The 13,566-nt window shown below is 36.6% G+C and overlaps 1 protein-coding gene across 1 annotated transcript in view; it reads right to left on the bottom strand.

Annotated features, from left to right (window-relative positions):
• The window catches only part of LOC109680290 (PI-PLC X domain-containing protein 3), a 156,980-nt gene that overhangs the window by 57,259 nt on the left and 86,155 nt on the right, over window positions 1-13,566 (bottom strand). Inside the window, exon 2 of the mRNA XM_074077544.1 lies at window positions 3,667-4,375. Within this exon, the coding sequence (XP_073933645.1) occupies window positions 3,667-4,375 (709 nt within the window). The remainder of the gene's footprint in view (window positions 1-3,666; window positions 4,376-13,566) is intronic.

Raw genomic sequence — 13,566 nt, 5'->3', positions numbered from 1 at the left:
TTGGTGGCATTGAGGAACTCACTGCAACTGTCAATGCTAGCATGGGAGTCTTTGAACCAATATTTTGGTATAAAAATCAAGAGGATAGTGGCAAAATCAGTCCACTTTTTAGGCTTCACCAAAAAAGGAAAAAGAAAAAAAAAAAGAGAACAAACTCTGTGGAATCAAGTGCTCCGTCATGCCTTTTTCAGTAAATTACCTTTGCAAGGCTGATGATGACTTTTCTTATAGGCTCCATCCAGAAGACTGAATGTGTTAAAAAAAAATCCTAACAAAACAAAACAAAAAACCTGAGCATACATTGAACCACACTCAGACCATAGCTTTTCAAGTGGCAAAAAGGAGGTTTTTCTAGTACTTCTGACACTAAACTCCACTGGAGCATACTTATAGCATGAGAATAATGTACAATGGTGAGGCTCAGCTATATTTGCAAATTATTGGCTAGTAATTTGCATAATACTAGAGAAGAAAAGGTTGATTCTACCTATAGGGTCTTCATTTGTATTTTTAAAATTCTCTTCCTGTCCCTCTTTCTTTTCAATGAAAAGAAATATATATTCCAAATATATAAACCAGAGGCAAGTGAGAAGTTTTGAATTAGAACAGACGGCTAAGGACAGTTCTTCAAAATTAATTCCATGTACTATTAATAATGCTAGCTGAAAACAATGTGCAAAACACTGTTTTAGTTATATTTAAGTGGGATTCTTCACTAAAATACTTGTTAGTGCCTTTTGTATACTAATGTGTATCATGATGCTATTGAGAGAGTTGTGTAAAACACAATTTTCAGCACTTTCTTAACCTACTTGATTTTTTTCCTCACAATCCTTACTTAAGCAGCAGTGTACTAGAGCATGAAAAACCAAAAAAGAGTTTAACGGTGACTTACAAACTTTCAAAGTATTTCAAAAGCCATAAAATGGAAAAAGGAACACCATTTTCTCTTTGAATATCTTATTCTTTTTGTCCTCTTCAAAGGCTGGTCCCTGTGCAGGAAAAATCTGGAGATGGTTCTTGCCAAACATGCAAAGCAGGTCTGTAATATGGGTAAATGCTTTTGTAAGCATAGAACTACACACTGGAATGGTGAAACTGGTCATAGGAACACTTTGTGGTACCCAACATATAAAAGCCGAAAATTGAGCTTGTTTCTTTCAAGGTATAGAATGAATGGAGAGAATAGGAGTCAGCTCATCCCCAGGCTCCTCTTGATTCTTCCCCACTTCTAACTGGAATTCAGGGATTCCTCAAAATTTGTAGACCGTATGAACTCCCCCATTTTGTAATTTGATGAGAGAGAGGGTAATTATTTATTTAACATAATAATTTATGTTAATATTTTAAAATACCTCTTATTCTGATGAGTATTTTGATGGATCTAGTTGAGGTTAATCTTAGGAAGTGAATAATTAGGCAAATAATCAAGAGAAGAATATAGGATCCCCAAGGCAATCCAGGTATAGGGAAAGGAAATGATGAAAAATAGGAAAAGGAGGAAGAGAAGACTCAATCAGAGAGTTTAAGGCCGAGGTACAAAGTGTTATATATTTCATTAGGGAAGATATCTGAGGGCAGAAAACCTGTAATTATAAAAACTCTGCAATTTAATTTTAAATTATGTTCATTACTATGACTCTAAAACTTTCCTTATCTCTTTAGATCACCAGTAAAATTTAAAAACCATTGTAGAAACTAAATATGAAGCAAGTTTCACTCCTAGGAATGGAACAAGGACAGATTATATGGGACAATTGACCAATCAAATGATGCAATCCAGCAGTAGGTAGTGCTCAGACCACAAGAAAGAAAGAAATCTGGTATTAGCAGAGATCGTAAGGAGGGCTTGCACCTGTCTAGGATGTATAATGAAGGGTTGGCAATCTTAATTTAAATTGCAAGGAACAGGGAGATCCCATTAATATCTGAAGAGCAGAAGGAAGTTAGGATTTTGTAAGGAAGAATGCTTCCATCCCAAAGGATTCTGGCTTTGACTACCACAAAATATTAATAGCACTGAGTTAGTTGGCCTATGATCCTAATGAACATTTGGCCACATCTACTTGGATGCCTTCCTGGCACTTTATATGCAGCATGACCCTGATAATATAGTACTCTTTCCTCTTCAAAGGACCTTTATTTCTGGTCTTGAATGTTCCTTCATCCTACTTCCCAATCAGAAACCTTATCCTTATCTCTTTCTTCCATTTGTGCCACATAGCTAAACAGTCACCAAATCATCCTAATTTTCACTGCTTGCATATCATTCCCTTCTAAGTTTTCTTACTTTATCATTTTAGATTGCTGAAACAGTTCTAAGCACTTCTTAACTGCCCACTCTCTTCACTCTATCTTTTAAGCTTTATCAATTATTATCTAACATGAAGATCTGGTCAAGCCATTTAACTGCAAGATACCATTATTTACCTCCCCGTTGCTTACAGGGTGAAGTTCTCTGTGGCCTAGCTAAAAGATTTGTTTGAAGTCAATTTTTATCTTCATTACAAGCTTCATCTCCTGTCATTCCCCACCCTGCATGTTGTGCTATAGTGCCACTCATACCATTTTCATCCAAGTCTTTTCTCATTTTCCTGTCTTTCCCCACAAAACATTCATGGTCTGTCTCCTTACCATAATTCATACTATCAATTAAAGATGAAAAAAAAATCTAATAAAGACTCCTGATCTCTTTCCATTTATTTCTTAGATTGCTTAATACTTTAATTCAAAAGAATAAATGATAAGAATGATTCTATATGCTGTCACGCTCTTGGGAAAGAGCAACAGAGATCTTGGTGATGACTGAAATTATACCTTGCAGGTAATCATCACCCTATGGGGCTGGCTGGGCTTGGCCAATGGAATTCCCACTCTTTGGAGGGCAACCCTTCCTAATAAGGTAGCATATATAATGTATGGGGCTGAGGATATGGCTTGAGAATGGGTTCTGAGTGTTTTCTTCATCATTCCCTGTTGATCAAGCCTTAGGCAAAACATCTCACTTTTCTGATCATCATTTATTTTTATTGGTAAGATAATATCTACTTCCCAAAGTTATTATATATATTAAATGACAACAGGGTATTTAGAGAGACTTCAGATAGTGAAGAAAGGACTTTGTAGTCTATAAAGCTCTATAGAAATGTGAAAAAAGAGTGCTATAAGAAGAGAAGTAGACATGGAGTCAAATTACATGGTGTTATGGGTTGATCTATGTCCCACAAGAAATATGTTAAAGTCCTACCTAAGTTAAGGTGAAGCCATTAGGGTAGGCCCTAATCTGGTATCACTGATGTCTTTAAAGGAAAAAAGGCACACAGGGAGAATGTCATATGACAAGTAGGCAGATAGGGAGTGATGCACCTATACTCTAAGGAACAAGGATTCTGAGTCATCACTAGAGGCTAGGAGAGGGGCATAGAAAAGATTCTTCATCAAAATTCTCAGAAGAACTAACTCTTTGACACCTTGAGATCCAATTTCTAACTTCCATAAGTATGAAATAGCACATTGCATTGTTTTAAGGCACTCTGTTGTATTCAGTTGTGACAGCCCAAGGGAACTAATATGCATGGGTATGAATTTTAGCTCCATCACTTACTAGCTTTGTGAATTAGAGTTAGGTTGTTGAAGCTTTCACCCTAATACTTTAAGCATACTTACCTTTCTGTAATTGTTTCTCTGAGGCCACTTGCCACACCTTTGACCACAGTGCTAGCTTTGGGGGTCAGCACCACCTGAGATATAAAAAACGAGCCCTTCTTTCTTCTCTCAGTGATGGATGCCTGAAGAAACTGGATCAGTTTTTCAGGATCTGTGGTGTTAGCCCAGGGTGCTGGCATCATTTGCCCAGGCCAGAGAAATGGTACTTCCAGAGCCACTGGGCTGTGGTAGAAGACTAGCACTTGATAGTCCTTCTCCCACAGGTATTTCAAGCTAACTTCCTGGGCAAAAATTGCTGGACACATTTTGTTTCCATAGATGTCTTTCAGCATTTGGACCAATTTTTCATGATGATATTTCTGCATCCCATAAAAGTGGTTGAAGTCCAAGAATACTACTTCCTTATGGTGATCTGTGAGGAATGCATTGATCTCCTCAAGACCTTCATTGACTTTGGCACTAAACAAGCCATGAGCAAAATAGAGTTCATTGTCGGGATCTCTGGGCTTGGTGGAAATTCGAAGATCAAAATAACGGATTCCAGCTCCTAGCTGACCAGTAAAGTTCATTGTTTGAGTGGCTAACCATTTCCGCATCAGCTTCTTGGCTACAGTTCCGAACACAGAGACAAAATTCTGGACAGTTTCTGGTTGTTCAGGACCTACTGGAGAGGCTTCATCAATGTAGAAGCTGAAGGAATCATGGGATCCTGGGAGAATAATAAGGCATAATGTGATTAATTTCCAAATTTAGAATTGCTTCCTCAAAAGAACAAGGACTATTTATTTAATTACTTTTTTGTAGTTATAAGGATTAAAACTCCATAAATACAGTGATAACATTTATAATTTGCCTATTAACAGAGTGTCACTTAAACTATTATTGGGACCCAATTAAAAAAACAGCATTTCAAGTTGAGTTTTTTTTTTTAAATCTTCCATTAATTCATGGGCATGATTTACTGCGTTATCAAAATTAAGCAATGGGCCAGCATGGTGTAGCTCACCTATCACCCCAGTTCCTCCGGAAGCAGAGATAAGAGGCTCAAAAGACCAAAAATTGTATGTTCTCCCCCATATGCAGACTTTAGATCTAGGGCAAATACAGCAATGTGGTTGGACTTGGATCGCATGACAAGGGGAGAGCACATATGAGAGGTATAGTGATAAGTAAGAAACCCAAAACATGAAAGTATTTAATGTCCCACTGCAGAGGGACTAATACAGAAACCTTAAAGCAACAGAGGTCAACTTGAGAAGGGGATCAGGAACTAGTGAAGAGGTCAGTTAGAGATGAGTCAACTTGGGATGTAACACATTTGTACATGGAAGAAATGCTAGGAATCTCTCTGAATAGCTATCCTTATCTCAACTAGCAAAAACAGTTTGTCTTTCTTATTATTGCTTATGTTTTCTCTTCAACAAAAATTAGAGATAAGAACAGAACAGGTTCTGCCTGGAAGCGAGGGGGAGTGGAAGAGAGAGGGAGGGGTAGGGAGATTGGGGGAGAAATGGCCCAAGCAATGTATGCACATGTGAATAAATGAATAATAAAAAAGAAGATATAAAAATTGTAAATATATATTCACTGAAAATAAGTTCAGCCAATTCCATAAAAACAAAACAAAACACTATTTAGAATGAAGGCACAGATGGGTTCACATAAAAAAAAAAAAAAGAGGATCACAGTTAGAGGCCAGCCCAGGCAAAAAGTTAGCTCCCATCTCAACAAATAAGTGTTTTGTCATTCATCAATAACCCTAGCTGTGTGGGAGGTGGAGGTAGGAGGATTCACTCTCAGGCCTGCCTGTGCAAAACCAGGAGACCCTATCAAAAGAAACAAACTAAAATACAAAAGGACCTGTGGTGTGGCTTAAACTGAAAAGCAAAACAACCAGGGGTGGAATTCAAGTGGTAGAGAGCTTACCTACCAAGCATGAGACCTTGAGTTAAATATCCAGTACACACACACACACACACACACACACACACACACACACATATCCTGGATGCTTTCGTCTCTAATGTTATAAAGGGCAAACATAATTCATGTTTTGACACCTTTCTTTCTTTTCATGACCTGGTCCCAGTACCGTCATTGTCCATCTGTCCATCTGTTATTCAAGCTGCCCCTGGGCACACTTTGTTGCCTCAATCCTGACATAGGTCATTTAAGGCACAGCCTTTTCTAGATTTTTCAATTTCTCAACCTAAAACTCACATACACATATTACACAAACACACCCCTTTAAGTTTATTCATCATTCTATCTCTCATGGTATTTGTCTAATAAGCTATTTGTCTAATAAGGTATTTGTCTAATAAGCAATGTTTTTCAGGGATGCAATATTTACCTATCCCTGTATTCCATATCTATATATCTATACCCATCCATATGCATATCTATATATCTCTGCCTAGCTTTAACAGCCCATAGGAATAACAAAGTATGGATTTCAGACACCACAGTAAATTGGTAGAGAAAATATTTTGCAAAGTACTTTTTATTTATTTATTTATTTTGGTGGTACTGGGAGTTGAACTAAGAACCTGGTACTTGCTAGGCAGGCACTTTACCACTCAAGCCATATTGTCAGCTCTGTTTTGATGTTTTTGAGACAGGGTATGGCTATGTAGCCTAGGCTAACCTGGAACTTACTATATAACTCACCAAGCTGCCTTCAAACTCAAGGTTCTCCTGCCTCACACTCCCAAGTGTTGAGATTGTGGGTGTGCATCCCTATACCTGTTTCAAAAACACTAAAATAACCCAAAATCATAACATTTAAGATTTAGAGCAGATAACCTCTCAGAATTTTTAGGTTTCTGAAAGCAATGAAAGTTTACTCAAATACACAGAAATGCTATTTTTAATTTAATCTGAAATGGTATGATCTATTTATCTTTAGTCAATGGTATAGGAAGAAAATGTCATCCTTTTCTGAATAAGCAAAACTGGCAGTTTGGATCTGGCATTGGAAATTTTTAATAGGCATTTAAATTGCTGCATATTGATTTATTAGTAGCTGTTCAGTTGACCATTAGTCTAAATGCAGAAACCAAACAAACTGTGCTGTCATTAAATTCACATGGAAAGGTGTGTGCAAAGTAGTAATAAAAGAATATATTTAAGAAGAATTATAAATAAGTGGACTAAGATTAAAACATATAATAAATACACCCACAAAATGAGAGTCAAAAAGGATTGCACATGAAGAAAAGAGGGATGAAAATAATTCACTACTTCTGTAGTTTTGTAAAAGACATAATTAAACACAGGTACAAAGAGAATTAAAAATAGCTAGATTTCGTTTTCTAGAAGAGTGGTTCTTTGTTTTTAGTATGACCTTAGTTTTGCCTTTTTATCATGTAGTGATATGGTAAATAAAGTTTCTTAAAAAACATGAAAAGGCACAGAATGCATGAATTTCGAAAATCTTCTGAAAGGAAATTATAGTCTCTAGATTACTTGTTGACCTTCAAAAAAGTACGTTCAGAAGGCCAAAATAAGGGAATGTTAAAAATAAAAGCTAAACAAATTAAATGGAAAGACAAACCCAGGGTGCCTCCACCAATATTCGTTTTGAGATAGAGACAACTAGGAACAGGGACAGCACGGGATGTGGAATGGTTTACTGTGAGTGCATTATTAGAAAGAAGAATTAAGCAAATCCATACAAAGTGCTATCTCTGAATTTTAGAAGAAAATACATAATCTATTGATAACAGGAAAAGAAACATTTTAATGACTTTCAATTGCATTTAGAATAGTACTTCCTTCCCAATTCTAGCTCTTTCACGAAACCATTAAATTTAGTATTTGCTTGATCTTAAAACAAAAATACAGCAATACTTTATGACCTTTCAAAAGTTGAGTGGGTAAGTTTTGCCTAATCTTATCACTTTAATACTGGAGAGTGCTCTTTCTTCATGAATCTTCCTGCATTATCGGGTCTAATATTTTGCTTCATCCTTGACTTGGTATTCCTGGGTTCCTGACCTCTTAGCCCTCCTCTCATCGAAAGCCTCAAACTCGGAGCTTGGCCTCATACTTAATGCTGCTCTTCTGATTCTAAATTTACCCTCTCAATTCTGGATTTCATTTGTCCTCCGTCCTCACACAAAGGTTGGTCACTCCTGTTATGAACCTGGTCACATCAAGTTCCTTTGCTGTAGCTCTGAAAAGAGACTATTTCTTTGGAAAAGGGCACTTTCATTGGTTTCTCCTCAGTCTGACAATTTCCCAAGCAAGCGGTGTGGTAGGAACTTCTAAGATGACTCCTAACAATCTCTGTCCTCCTGGCTGAGTGTGGCCTGAACCTAGTGACTTGCTTTTAGTAAACTAAATGAGGCAAAAATGATGGGATGACACTTCTGAAACTGTTACGAAAGACTATGATGTGTTCCTTGTTTTGATGAACCATATTGGAAAGGCCAATGTGGCAAAGAATTTGGAATAGTTCCCAGCCAATAGACAGCTATGAATTGGGGCCTTCAGTCCAAGGAACAAAATCTTGTCAACAAATATCAATTGCTCATGTTAGCAGACACTGCCCTAGTGGGACCTTGACTGAAGTCTTGTGAGAAAGACTGAGGTACAGGATCCATAAAACTATGCTGGGACTCCTGACCCAAACAAATCTGCAGGAAATGTGTGCTGTTCCTCCTTAATTTCTTAATTTAGTGTTGATGAGTATTTTTCCTTCTCTTATTTCTTTGATCAGTCCAACCAGAGGTGCTTACCTTTAATGACCTTTCCTAAGAACCAGTTTGTTTCTTTTTGTTGTTGTTCATTTCCTATTTTATTAGCCTCTTTTTAAAATTTATTTTCTTTTTTATTATTGTGCTGGGGCACATTGTGACATTTACAAAAGTTCTTACAATGTATCATAGTTGAATTCACCCTCTCCATCATGCTCCTTTATCCTCCTCTCCCCCCATTCCTGGAATAGTTTCAACAGATCTTATTTTTCCATTTTCATTCATGTGTACACAATATTGGTACCATATTCACCCTCCTACTCCCTCTCCCTACATCCTCCCCACTGCCACTAGTACCAACCTCTCAGACAGGAGCTGTTTTGCCCTCCTATTCTCCATTTTTGTTAAAAACAAAATGACATTTTTGTTTGTTTAAGATAGTGATAGAAGGAGTTTTCTTGTGGCATTTCCATGTATATATGTATTATAACCTGATTTGGTATTTGTCATTTTCTATTATGAATTGCTTTTATTTTGCTTTTCTTTCTTTCTTTTTGTTTGGCAGTACTAAAGTTTGAACTCAGGGCTTTGCTTGCTCTACCACTTAAGCCATGCTCCTAGCATTTCCCTTTTTCTTTTAGCTTTTAAGGTTGCAATTTGGATCTGTAATTTTTAGGCCTTGTTCTTTAAAATATAAGCATTTAATTTTAGAGCTTTTTCTCTAAGCATTGCTTTAGCCACATCCCAGAAATTTTCTATGCCTTGTTTTCATTTTCATTCCATTAAATTTATTTTCCCTGTGATTTATTCTTTGACCTCTGGCTAATTTATTAAAGCATTATTTTCCACATATTCATAGATTCTTACATAGATAGCTATTTGTTCTTCTTGCTAAGTTAACTACATTTTTATCAGGACAACATACTCTAATTTCAGTCTCTTTTGGGAGACAGGCAGGATCTCACTATTTAACCCAGGCTGGCCTCAAATTTCTCTATGTAGTCCAGGCTTAAACTCAAGATCCTCCTGCTTCAACCTCCTGCGAGCTGGAATTACAGGCATTAACCACCACAACTGATTTATAATATCAATCTTTTTTAAGATTTATTTTATCTTAATTGGTGAAATTTCTATGTGTACTTGAAAAATAGTTCTATTATTACTGAGTGAAGCGTTCTACAAATGTTTATTAGGCTGACTTGATTGACAATGCTGCTCAAGTCTTTAATATTCCTATTAATTTTCTCCTTATTCCACCAGTTACTAAGAAAGGAGTTTTAAAATATCCAACCATAATTGGGCATTTATTTTTCCTTGTTTCATCAGTTTTTGCTTTACATATTTTGAAGCTTGTTACTAGGTTTATAAGCAGGCCTCATTGCTGTATCTTCTTCATGAATTCATCTGTTCAACATGACATGTTCATCTTAATCCTCGGTAATATCTCTTGTCCTGGGTACTAATATGGTTTGTAATTATATATGTGTCTTTAGTTGTAAAGTAGACTTCTTATATACAATGAATCAATGGGGACTGATTTTATATCCAATCTGAGGCTATCTCCTTTTAAATTGGATTATTTAGACCACTAACATTGAAGCATTTATTGGTATGGTTTACTAAGTATACTATTTTGAAATAAATTCATTATTTTTCTCATCTGTTCTTCATTCTGGTTTTTCTCTTTGTCTTTCTTCTTTTAGATTAGTTGAAAGATTCTTAATGTTCCATCTTATCTCAACTTTTGGCTTAGTAGATAGACCTATTTCGACTTTACTAAAATGTTTAATTTCTTGGTATGATATAAAACTTATCTATATGATAGTTTAAAATATCAGTTTAGGGGTTCTTTTCATATGTAAAAAAAGTTAGTTCTCCCTCATATGGGGATTATAGATTTAAAACAAATGCAGTAATATTGTTGAACATGAATTGCACATTTAGGGAGAACACATACAGGAGGACTAGGGAAAGGGAAGAAAACCTGAAACTTGAATGTGGTTGATGTGCTCACTGGAGAGGAACAAATCTAATGTTAAATTGACAGAGGCCACTATGGGACAAGGGGACCAGGAAGTAGTGAAGAGGTCTGGTAGAGATGAACCAGTGTGGGTTGTAATATACATGTGCATGGAAGCAATGCTAGGAATCTCTCTGTATAGCTATCTTATCTCAAATTAGCAAAAACGCTGTCTTTCTTATTATCTCTTATGTGCTCTCTTCAACAAAATCGGAGAACAAGGGGGTAGAACAGGTTTTGCCTGGAACGGGGGACAGTGAGGGGAAGTAGCCCAAACAATGTATACACATGTGAGTAAATGTAAAAATGATAAACTTTTTAAAAAATCATTGCTGAATGAACTGGGACAAATAGAGTCTTTCCATGGTCTAAGTGCCAGCTACAGTTTTTTCAGTTTGAAGGAGAAAACAGAGCAGAAAATGAAGAATCCTCAACAGTTAGAAAACCTGAGCCACTGGAAGAAATGCCTTGTCTTTTTCTATTCCTGTTTTTCTGGCACAGTGATGAAGTTTCTAAGACTTCTGCTTTCTGCAAGAGGTTTCCTGCATATTAAATGACTATATTTGACAACTCAGCCAATACTATAGTAGTAGGGAGGCATAAACACCAAATAAGGCTTCTGGTAAGGATAGGAAAAGGAAGATTGGTATTGAGTTTTCTAGGGTGGAAGAAAGGCACTATTTCCATTTTCCATGAGAAGTGATGGAATTCTGGAGTGAAGCTTCTCTTCTTGTTTTCCATTTAGGAAAATTCTAATCCTATTTTTATTCTGTGACCCACATGTATTTCCCCCTGTGTGTTAAAAGGCTTTTTCTACTCTTAGTTGACTTTATTCCTCTGAATTCACAGTTCATCTGGTCTGGAACAAGTAGTAATTGTTATTGGATGTCATTAGTGACATTTGCCACGTTCATTGAATTTTTGTTTTTATATCTTTTCCCCACCTACAACTCCCCATAAATACACACTTGATTTTAGACTAACTTGTAAGCTTTCAAGAAGAAAAATAAATGCTACAGAATTTTTTTAAATCTCTGTTCATTATAGTACCCAATTATGTTAATATAAAAATATTTGATTCAAGTTGATGAGTCAAAATTGTTTACATGGGATATGTTACAAAAGTAAAGTAATAATTTATACTAATAATCATTTAAACATATTAGGCCAAACTAGGCCATTTTACACCATTGGCCCTTTTCTTTACCATTTCCACTCAAATGTCTTCAAAGATCAATCTGTACAACCTGGCTCTGTCTTCTCCAAATTTGGTTCCATCTTTAACCCATTATAATGAAATTGTCAGTACTGCAGTCCATAAAAAACCTCAATGAAGTATCATTGGTGACTAAGGAAAACTGACCAGTCCCTTCTGTGACTTCCTTCCTGTATCCCAGCACACAGCTGGTAGGTATATAGTTAATGCTGTTGCAAAAATTGACAAACTGAATCTTGTTCAGTTTTTCTGGAGCGTTTGGTGCTGCTGTACTTCTTCACAGAATATTTCCTCCTTGCCTTTTGGGACTTAATTTTCCCCAAGTTGTTCTACTTGTTCTGGGGTTGTCCCTTCTCAGTTTCCTTCACTGCCTCCTGTTCTTCCAAATCCCAAAGAAAGGCATATCCAAATCTCTACTAAAGCCATGAACTTGCTCCATACTTTTTGGTGATTTCATTTGTTTCTTTAATCTCTTTTGCCTTTCTATGGATGCATAAAACTTGATATCTATCATTTGTATTCCACAAGCCCATATACTTCCCAAGCAAACAAATTTCACTGGTTCATGGGTACTTTGAACTTAAATGTCCCAAGTGAGTCTTGATATTTTCCCCTTTTAACCTTCTCCTTCTCTTGTGTCTACTAGCATATTTAATTATCTCATTATCTTGCTATATTGTTCTTGGGTCTGTCTAAACCTCTTTCTTGTCCCTCAAGCCTCACATTCAATCAATCTTTATGTATTACTGTGTCAGGATACATACTATGTTAGCGGTAGGAATACTCTATACAAGGCCTATTTCAGGTATATCCTCTTCTTTCCCTTTCATTGCTAGTGACTTGGTTTTCTTTCTTTTCTTTTCTCTGCTATACTGGGGCTTGAACTTAGGGCCTTCACCCTGAACTACTCTATCAGACCTTTTTTGTATTGGGTTTTTTTCAAGATAGGGTCTCACAAACTATTTTCCCAGGCTGGCTTTGAACACATGATCTTCCTGATCTTTGCCTCCTAAGTATCTAGGATTACAGGTGTAAGCTACCAGCACCCGGCTTGGCCTGGTTTCTTGTGGGCACCATTTATATGGTTTTCAGGTACTGCTTGACTCAAACCTCTGTAGCTTTTTAACCCAGCCACTGTAGGCATTAACTTGCCTCAGAGTCTAGAATGGGTTTAATCTTAGAGGAAAAGATACACGAGTCCAGATCAATATGCTGATATTCATTAACAAGTTCCTCTTCTTTTTGTCTTCTTTTCATTAACAAGCCTTTTAACTCAGTAGTTTATCTGGCACCCAGCTCCTCTAGAGGAATGACTTCCTTGTATAACTCCCCACTAGCCTGGGAAGACTGAAGTACCATCACTGAATGCTCGACTGATAACTAGAGGCTGATCATCTGCCAAATCTGTCTCATTGTCAATGTTCCTTCAATACCACCACGTCCAAAGCACTAATCAGCAGGCTCCAGTCTCTGTAACCTTGTGCTAAATCCCCAAATATCCCCTCTGTGAGGCTAGACCAGTTCATGGTCCCCTCTACAGATGATTCTGCACCATACCATTCCTGATTCTTAACTGAACAGTCTACAGTGAGTCTCATCAATTTTTGTTTACCCAACTGATTAAATTGGTCAGTTGTTTGAATTTTTTGAAGACAAAAGGATTACTACTTTATTCCTGGCATACAATCTTGCCTAAATATTCTAGTATGTAATAAGGTCTTTGTGGGCAAAATGAGACTCACTAAAAACCACACATTTGCAACTTGATATGCATATCTCAACTGACAAAAGAAAGGTGTAGGAAACACATTTCTGAATATTAAATTAACCTTTGTCTATCTGGTGGAACACTGAGATGAATCCTTTTGTAATGAAAAAAATCAAAATCTTCATGCTCTAAATTTCTTGTTAAGTAAATCTAAATCTTTCATATTGTGTAACTCTTCCTCCTTCAGCCCATCCCA

The sequence above is a fragment of the Castor canadensis genome, chromosome 6 (genome assembly GCF_047511655.1).
Source record: "Castor canadensis chromosome 6, mCasCan1.hap1v2, whole genome shotgun sequence".
Taxonomy (NCBI): Eukaryota; Metazoa; Chordata; class Mammalia; order Rodentia; family Castoridae; genus Castor; species Castor canadensis.
Note: the sequence above shows the minus strand (reverse complement) of the source record. Positions and strands in the feature narration are given on the sequence as shown.